Genomic DNA, 10,140 nt, shown 5'->3' with positions numbered 1-10,140 from the left:
TGGGACCCTGCACTACACAATAGCCATCCTCCAGGTCAGAATCATAGCCCAGGGAGGAGGGACAAGCAGAGAGGTCTGTTCATACACTTTAAACCAGGGAGACTGAGGAAAAGAATCCAGTTGTAAAAGAATTGTGGGGACCTCAAATTCAAACTGTGAGCTAACCCCTTAGGTCCCCAGACTCCTTAATCCCCTTGAAAAACAAATTCAATTTTCAAATTAGTTTTGTGTCTCTACTACTCCCCAAAGAAAATACATTAAATTTCACAGATTTTTCGTTATACATTTAAAAAAAAATCACCATTTGACTTGAAAACAGTTTATTTAATTTATACAAATAACTACTAAATACAAAAAGTAGATTAAAACAAAATAGTTATTTTTTTTTTCTGGCAGAGTTTAAATGCACATAATGGATAATTCCGAAGAAGATGCATTTCCCCCCACAGCGTTTGGGACTAAAATTCTACTGAAATCTTTGCTTTCTAAATCAGTAATATATTGGGTGGTGTCGCATGGGTAATGACTAAATATGTTCTGCATACGAACTGAAAAGAAAGTTACAGTCTACACACATAAAAAAAAGTGAAGCACTTAAAATGTGAATTTAACTGATAATAAAAGAAAAAATGTCCATTTCAGAGTCTAGTGTTAAAAACATTTCGGTAATAAAATCATAAGACCACATAAAAATAAGCTTTAACGTATGCATGAAGCAGTTTTGTAAAAACTGCTAGGTGCACAAGTAATAAATAGTTTGCAAAGTTGTGTATAAACAATTCCTAATGTTTGCATCGTTGTAAACATCAGCACGTGTGTAAAATGCAGCAGAGTCTAACATTACATTTTTTTGTTTTGTTTTGTTTTGCCAAATTGAATTCCTATTATCCAAAGACAGACCAGTGGAGTACGCAGCCGATGTTTTTGGCAAGTTGGGTCTTTAAAATTAAGGGTAACAGTGCAAGTAAGGAATGCACAGAATTCCTAGTGCAACAAAGAAGAGTAGTGCAGCCAATATTGCTGATTAAGAATTCACCACCTCCTTGAGTTTCCCATGGGGAGTGTCTAGGAGACCCGTGAAAGATATGCAAAGCCACTGTCTTAATGCCCAGACCTCTTGCAGGATCTCTCCGTGTTCCTCCAGTCCCCTCCCTTTGCAACCATATCCGCCCACCATTAGTCTCTGTGGTGGGAACAGTTCACCAAGTGCCCAGGTCACAGTTTTTTGAGTGAGGTTAGGGTGGTTTTAGTGTCTCCCCGGAACATGGCTTGGGAGAGACATCTGCTTTTGTCAAAGCAGCCACTTCGGGAGGGAGACCGATGGGTTCTGTTCTGACAACTGGTCAGGCCCAGCGTTAGGTCCCGGCTGGACAATGACAGTGTTGACTCTTCCTTCTTGACACCGCGAAAATGTCAACAGTCAGTTTTTAATTTGTCTAGGGAATTATCGATTTTGGTCAAAGTCTTTTTGATGCGAAGAGCTGTGAGCCTCGCCGACGGGTTCTGATACCAACACTCTTTCATCAGTTTCGCCAGAGAAGTTAATGTCTGAGGAGAGGAAAGAAACATCACACAGACGCACTCTCTGGTGGGCCCAGAGACTAGGCAGATGTTGTGTCAATTGCTTTGAAGAACCTGTAGGTCTTGGGAAGCTGGCCATGCTATAGGCATCTTCTTTAAGGAAGTCCTCAAGGCCTTAGCCACCAATGAGGAAGCATTTATGAGCTTCTTTTGGACTCCTAGGACCACCAGCATACTTTATCAGCAAATGTCATGGGCCAAGTCAGAGCCCTTGCATTTTATGGCTGCTAAAAGTAATATTACTAACCCAGTGACGAGAGTGAAATCTTAGGAATCATCTGGGATGTGCTTCTAACGAGGAATTCAATCAAGCTCCTCGGCATCGTACAGCCTGCTTTTAGAATCTCAGGTAAGCAGAGATGGTCAAGAGTTAATCACCATTGATGCCTCTGATTGACACATGCAACCGCAGCTTTAGGGCGACGGTAATGAGTGATCTCGTTTTCGACACTGGTCACACATGGACACCCATGGGAGTGCCACCCATTAGCAACATCGGCCAGATTGTGCTTCTTGAAGAATTACAATGCTACCCAAACCTACGCAATTAGGCTCCAGGATCCTACATAACACTGTGTAGGAGAAGAGTAGATGCACGGTGCCCATGAAATCAATGCTAAGAGTCAGGAAGCTAACAGTTGCTGGAATGATTTAAACTAATAACACAGCATGCTTACCGGGTCTGAGAACCATCTGTTGGGTATGTTTGGCCTCTGTTGATCCACACAGACAACTTTCCTCATATCTTCAAAACTTGGGTCATTGGGAACGACATCATAGAATGGCGGCTTGTAATCTTCCACTATTCCTGTGTACGACAAGATGAGAACTGTGTGGGTTAGCAGGAGAGTACCCCCTCCCCGCAGGGTTTCACTGTCGTGAGTTATAATGTGACAGGATAAAGCACCAGCCACCACTCTCCTATGTCAAAGCACCTTTGGAAGCCACAGGAGGGTCCTAAAATAAGTTGAGACAAAGGTAATAAATATATACCCTGCAGGAAATGAGAAGAAGATGAAGACTGAAAATCCTCTCATGAAATCGCAAGTACCACAAACCATTCCAACACTGTCTACAAAGAACTCACAACCGTCTGTAATTTCAGTTCCCAGGGAACCCACACCCTCTTTTGACCTCCACGGGCATCACACACACACACACACACACACACACACGTTGCACAGATACACATGTAGGCGAAATACTCATACACATAAAATTAACTTAAAAAAATCTTTTTAAAAAGTATCTGCAAACACCTGGAGGCAAAATAACAAATCAAGACCATCACCCAAACCACCTTTTTGTTATGAACTTATTTTGTCGGAAAATTCATGGCTTTCAAATAATCTCTCCCATCAGGGGCACACAAATAGCATGATCTGAGATTGTCATTTCCCAGTCACTCACTCTCCACACAGGCATGTCCTCAAACTACCAGACAGAAGCCTCCGTTCAGTAGCTAGTGCAGTTATTATCAGTACCTGTCTTTTCACTTAGAAGACGAATTCCGTAAATCAATTTAAGACTTCACCATATGGAATTAGCAAAGTGACTGTCCTCTTACAGCCAGGGAACCAGGGAACTTACCACTCGGTTTCCCCTCACCAACTATGTGGTCAGTGACTAACTCAGCTGCTGGCCCTTTTCCTTCCTGCATGGAAGTTCTATTCCTAGACACACGGGATGGGGGTGCTGTTGTAGAGGACAGAAGGAGGCTGTGAGTAAAAGGTATAATTAAGCTTTCCCTGTTCTTGCAAGCCCCCTAAAAAAGCTTCATCTCCCTTTTCCTTTGTCGCAGGGGTTAGTGAGAATCCACTCACACCAATTTCACAGAAACACAAGTCACTATGCAGAAGCTCAGAGATGAGGAGCATCTGCTCTAGAAATACTACAGGGTTTCTGAACCTCACAGACTCCAGAGTTTGTTTTTAAAAGGGCAAGTAGTCTAAATTGTATCTTCAAAATTCTAGTTGATACTTTGTTAATCCTAAATAATGTAGCCACGTTGTGTAACTGAATCTGTGATGTGGATCCAAATGAAAACCTTTCCAGGCAAATAGCAATTGCTCCTAACGGGCATAAACCTCAAGGGAAGCAGTTACACCATCTCCAAATCTTACTTACTTCTCTTGTAAGGATCCCTGACCACGTTTAAACAAAAAATGTCTTCACCCTTCAGTACTTGGGAAACATAACATCTTGCACAAAAGTATTTCCAAACTGTTGTGTGCGGGCATGTATGTGTGTGCGTGTGTGCATGTATGTGTATTGCATGTTTTGGGTTTTGTTTTATTCGGTCTTACCTTGTTTTATTTGAGTCTCACTGGGTGCAAGCTTGATCAGTGGACTAGGCTGGCTGGATAGCAGGATTCGGAGATGCCCCTGCCTCTACCTTTCCCAGCACTGGAATTACAGGCATGCCCCATCATGCCTAGCTTCTCTACGTAGCTTCCTGGGATTGAGCTCACATCCTCGTGCAAGGGCTACACTGTCTCCCCAGATCCACAACTCCTTCTCATGCCTCTAAATACAAATACTTTTACTTGGAAGGGAGAAATTCTCTTATGTTTATGTGTTAGCTCCTACATTGAGTCTAAGATAGCTTCATGGCCACTCCCCAGTTAGAGCTGCGTATCACTCAAACCTAGACAGACAAAATGCACCACAGAGCTGGAACTGGATGCCTCTTGAGTAGAGAGGCCACGCACTAAGGCCAGGACCATACAAAAGACACAAATATTTGTCTTAGAGGAAGTAAGAAGAAAACCAAACAAACAGCTTCTCGCAAACTTCTGATGCCTCCACACTATTTCAGCATGAGGCCAATGGATGGTCCTCCTCTCTTTAGCAACTCCAAATTGGGGACACAAAATTCCAGGAAATCGCAGGAACAAAAATAATTCTTCCTCCAGCCTCGCCTCCACATTCCTGTCCCCAGTCACCTCCCTAAAGGTTAACATGAACAACTAAATAAAAGCTTTCAAATTTTTTTTAAAAAGTATAAATATGAATATTTTCCCTGGGCTGATTCATCGGCTCAAACCTTAGTGCACACTAAGGGAGCGAAGTCATATCATGACGCATGCTGGACATCCAGCGTTGTCATGGCTCCCACGCACAAGCCTCTGTGCTCACGAACAGAAGCGCATGGGCCTCTCTGGCAAACGCAAGAACTCATTAGAATAGGTTTCCCAAACTACATGTGCCAAACATACGTTTACTCTAAGAATTTCCTAGTCCCCAGCTCATGCGATGCAACTTGGCCAGCCAGGGTATTTTTTTTTTCTGTGATACAATAGTTTTTGGCACATCTGAATATGGATTTTTATTCCATAATAATTAAAGTCAGAAAAATAGGAGTGCTCCCCCAGAGTCTTCCTATAGGCAGGGAAATGGGGGAACATGTGGAACACAGGGGAGGGGGAGAGGTAGACAGTAGGAGGTGGGGAAGATCTGGAAGCTCCTGGAAACCTATTTCCAGTAGACGGAGCCATGAAATGGCAGTCAATGCCCTCCCTATGCAGCAGGCAAATAACAGTTGCTTCGCTGACATGATCGCATTTAACCGCCATGACCTCTTCATGGTGGTAACTGGCGGTACTATCAATATTTTTCCAATGGTGAAACAAATCTAAATAGTAATGTCATAGTATAATATGAGAGCCTGGGATATTATTGACTCTACCATCCGAGCGGGCTCAGAACCAGAGATAGAGCTCCAGGGACTCCACCCACACAAGCCTCTGTGTGTCACGCCTGAGAGCCCTGGTTCCAGGCATCGGAAAACAGAAACACACAACAGGAAGCAAGAAGCCACCAAATACCACAGAGGCACATGGCTTTACCCTCTGGACTACAGATGCTTGCGGGCATTGTTGCCTCTGACTTCTCAGGACGCCTCTAGTCCACTGTGCGCATTCAAACCCTGGACATCACATTCTTTAACTCAGAACCCCTACTTTGGAGTCCAGGGCTGAAGCCCAGCAGCATCTCGGCATGAGCTGGCACTGATTCTGATGCCTGCTCCAGCCTTCCAGCTTTCACTATATCCCCAAGCAAACCCCTGCCTTTAGTTCGTATGGAAATCCACACAGGAAAGGTGGGAAAACCCCGTTCTTCCCTAATGATTCCAAACTCACTGTCAAAGTACTAGCACCAATAAAATCCAAAAGATCCTTCTGAGAAATTCTTGATCGTGAAAATGGACTGAAGTCTCATTTCCTATACAGAAACAGCATGAGGCTTATTACTAGTAGGAAATAAATGTGAAATTCCAATAAAAGTGCAAAATATGACATATTTTTATGCTCATGGTTCACTTGAGGATCACTGCTCCAACAGAACTATCTGGTCATGAATTGTTATAATAGACTCTGAAATTCAAAGGACATAATTATAATAACCCTTCTTAATATGAGGTGTTCATATATTTAAATGAGGTACATTTTATACACAATAATTTAAAAAATATATATATTATTTTAATGACAGTTCCTAAAGGTGATAAGAAAGTGAAATAGGTACATTGTATCCTGGGGTGAAGGAAATATTGTAAATTAGGACAACCCTTATGGAAAGTAATTTGGCAATGTGTGCCAAGCCATAAAAACATCCATATTCTGACTTACTAAAACCACTGTTTTTAAGACGAGGACTTAAATTCCCCAAATGAAAAGTTACATGCACAAAAATGTCTACCATAGGCTGCAAATAGGAGACACAGGATGTCTAGCAATCTGGGAAGGGCCACATTAATAAAACACCACATGACCATTTAAAATAAGAGCGGAGACTAGCTTAAGAGTCGCATACAAGAGAAAGACGATCGTAAGCACATATAAACAAAGTGGAGAAGGGAAACCATGAGTGTAGGAGCGAGGAGAAGAGAGCAGCATTTCTCCTGCTTTCCGTTCTTCTCACCTTTCCTCTCGGGGGCTAGCAGTGGCTAAAACAAAACAGGGGTTCAAGAAGCATTGACTAGTCTCAAGTCTGAGTTTAGGCACATTAATTTGAGTGTGTATGCACCTGTGCGTGTGTGCATGTGTGCATGTATGTGTATGTGCATGTGAGTGCATATAGGCGTGGGTGCATGTGTGCATGTATGTGTATGTGCATGTGAGTGCATATAGGCGTGTGTGCATGTGTGTGTTGTATGTGCGTGTGGAAGCTCATGGGAGAAGAGGGACTAGAGAAAAAGGAAAAGATCAAGGGAGCCACTTCTAGAAGTTAAAACTTGCTTTATAATGAGAGACAAGATACCCTTATCTCCCCTTAAACACACACACACATCACAGAACAGAAGCTCAGCCCACGGCATCTTGGGAAATAGCTAGACGCCTAACCCACGATGCAAAGGAGAGATCAATAAATCACAAAAACAACCAAAACATTCTCCCTTCCCCTCCCAGCCAGTTTTTTTTTTTTTTTTTTGCTTTTTTTTTTCTTCTTCCCAAAAATAACCTTAATCACAGGATCTAGCAAGCAACCTAACATTTGTTTGGCTGAATTTCAAGCAGATGACTCTAACTTCAGGCTGACTACTATTAATCACAGCTGATCTTTCAAGCCATTTGGGTGGACGCCTGTGACACTGACACAGGACACATTTGTGACACATTCTTACAAAGCCCACACCACGCATTCCTGCCTAGCAGCCTGATTGGCTCTGGGCTGTGCACCCGAAGCTGGGAACCAGCTACTGTGCTGACCCATGAACACCAGCTTCCTCCTCTTGGGGGAAGTTCCCCAGCACACTGTTTATTCTGGTACCAATCCTCCAAATGCTCTTGTTAAGACTAAACTAGCTGGTGGTAATGGTGCACGCCTTTAATCCCAGCACTTGGGAGGCAGAGGCAGGCAGATCTCTGTGAGTTTGAGGCCAGCCTGGTCTACAGAGTGAGTTCTAGGACAGACTGTTACACAGAGAAACCCTGTCTCAAAACCAAACAAATGAAAACAAGCAAACAAACGAAAAGATGGCTTAAGCAAAATCTGGCTTTCCCCTCAGCTCTAAGGCAGCCACAAATGACTGGAAAAGGTGAGGAAATGAAGTCCATGTGCAATCTCAGGCAAAGTTCAGAACGTTATAAACCAGCTAGGCAATCTTTCTGTCGCAAACTGGTCTCAAGCGCTTTGATGGCACTAACTAAAAGGCAGTGGATTGAGAAATAATTACCAGAAAATGTCCATGGCTCCATAAAAAAGAACTGTCAAGTTACCGTTCACAGATGTTTAATCTGAAACACTTGCCATAACATCCTTTGAGGGTATCTTAAAACTGGACACACCGATGTCACAGAAAACCCTATCATGAAGGCATGCTAACTTCAGCTACTGTCCACTGAAACTATATCAAATTACTCAACCCCATTTTTGCCACAGGATATCTTAATCTCTGACCGTTATTCACAAAAACTGTAACTACCACACAATCTCAGTCCTTAGGAAGACAACTATCAGTGGATGGCAGATGTAGCAAAGATTTAGATTTCATGTCTTATTTCTAGAAGACTTCAGAACTGGGATCCCAGTGGTTTACAGGAAGATAAAATGACTTTTGAAAATTGAATAAAACTTTAAACATCATTTTCTTCTCTCTTTTTAAAAATAATTTATTTAACTTTATTTTATACGCATTGGTGTGAAGGTATCAGATCTCCTGGTACTGAAATTACAGACAATTACGAGCTGCTGCCATGTGGGTATTGGGAACTGAACTCAGGACCTCTGGAAGAACAACCAGTGCTCTTAACAACTGAGACATCTCTCCAGCCTTCTTCTTCTTCTTCTCATTTTACGGGATAATTTCAGAGACATATTTCTAGGTATAAGAATTTCATCAAGTTGACTCAAGGGATTGTGCTATGAAAACCACCCCATGTTGTTGGGGCATTCCTAAAGTGAGAGAACAGAAATTAAAGCTTCCTAATTCAATACAAAGTTTCATTACGTGAACGTTCACTAGTGGACATGAGGGAGAACCAGCTGTGGAAGGCACAGGCCAAAACACTAACAAATAAGCCAAGCGTGGTGGCACACACTTTAATCCCTGCACCTGGGAGGAGAGGCAGTCAGATCTCTGTGAGTTCTAGACTAGTCTGGCCTACATAATGAGTCCAGAAAGGAAGGAAGGAAGGAAGGAAGGAAGGAAGGAAGGAAGGAAGGAGGGAGGGAGGGAGGGAGGGAGGGAGGGAGGGAGGGAGGGAGGGAGGGAGGGAGGGAAGGAAGGCTTTCCTATCAGCTAAGAGAACCACCATTTTATAAAATTAAACAGATCAATACAAGCCACCCATCCATCCACAGTCCTTGAATTTAACTGTGATTGAATGTTTCTTATAAAGAAATTCCTTCTAAATGTGGGAACAGACTTTGCTCAATAATCCAATGATAAGAAAAAAAGAACTCTGCAATAGCAAGATGCTTATATAAGGGTTAGACATTGCTCATGGGGGAACAAAGAGAGAAGAACAGTGAGAAGAAAGTCAAACAGAAAGCCAGAGGACAAAAGGAAAGAAGCAAGAGCCCCAAAGGAAAAAGCAAGAAAAAATTATGCTGGTTGAAAAATAATCCTTCAGCTGTTTCTTCTCTGAAATTCCAAGCACAATGCCATTACACACTTCACCCACCAGAAGTCAGGCAAGCATGATTTGACTCAATGAACAACGTGGCTGCCATATTCCCCTGTGTTTTTGACCACGTGGCATCAAGAGACTACGGACAAAGACAATGCCACACACTTACCATTGCTCACCATCCGCCTGGCCACTTCCCACAGAACAAGGCCAAAGGCCCAAATATCGACCCTCTTATACGAATCAAAACAATCCACTTGGATAGTTTCATCTAGAACTTCGGGAGCCATGTAGCGCTTGGTCCCCACACGGGGGTTGTTTCCCACGTCAAGCTGATTGGTGCTCTGGGAATGCATGACTGCCAGGCCTAAAGGGAAAAAGACAACAGCGTGATTAGTTAGCTACTGCGTTCTTCCTACAGGGCAGCTGAAGGAATTCAAAACAACCCCAATCATAAGCGCCCTCTGGTGGTGAGTGTGTCACTCGTGTTAGACCTAGAATATCCCGAATAGCCCCAGATTGAGTGTAACTTTGGACACGAGAGCAGGAAAAAGTACTAATTTCAGGAAGATTATGAGACTATCAAGTTAATATATAAAGATCCAGAAGATAGGGTTTCTGTAAATGCAGACCAAAACACGAAAGCAATATGAGGCCATGTTGGAAGCAGATGGAAAAACAGGTCCATACATGTTCTATGTGAATCTCAAGGTGGCTTAAAAATCAACAAATTAAATGCTCAAACACCACCACTTCTCCCACTTACCTCCAAACACAAATTTTTGGCAGTGCGAGACCAAAAGCCTGAGGTAATTTATTGTTCCATAAGGGGCAAGCTACGACTGGTTATGGTGTATCCCCAAAGGGGCAGCCGCTTATCAGAGCAATCAGGCTGGCTGAACCCATGGGCCTTCCCCCTGGAATCATGGGAACAGACGGCAATGAGCTGAACCTTGACTCAGAGTGAATCTCTCTTGTTAAATGG

General features: G+C 42.9%; 1 protein-coding gene across 1 annotated transcript in view; it reads right to left on the bottom strand.

Moving 5' to 3' along the window:
- Positions 1-303: 303 nt before the first annotated feature.
- The window catches only part of Acvr1 (activin A receptor type 1), a 118,062-nt gene continuing 108,225 nt past the window's right edge, over positions 304-10,140 (bottom strand). The window contains exons 8-10 of the mRNA XM_057754948.1: positions 9,325-9,522; positions 2,259-2,389; positions 304-1,548 (exon numbers count right to left, since the gene is read on the bottom strand). Coding sequence (XP_057610931.1) covers positions 1,414-1,548; positions 2,259-2,389; positions 9,325-9,522 — 464 coding nt within the window. The 3' untranslated portion in view covers positions 304-1,413. The remainder of the gene's footprint in view (positions 1,549-2,258; positions 2,390-9,324; positions 9,523-10,140) is intronic.

The sequence above is a fragment of the Chionomys nivalis genome, chromosome 22, assembly GCF_950005125.1.
Source record: "Chionomys nivalis chromosome 22, mChiNiv1.1, whole genome shotgun sequence".
NCBI classification, from domain to species: Eukaryota; Metazoa; Chordata; class Mammalia; order Rodentia; family Cricetidae; genus Chionomys; species Chionomys nivalis.
The sequence above is the reverse complement of the archived record's forward strand: the minus strand, read 5'-3'. Positions and strand labels throughout refer to the sequence as shown.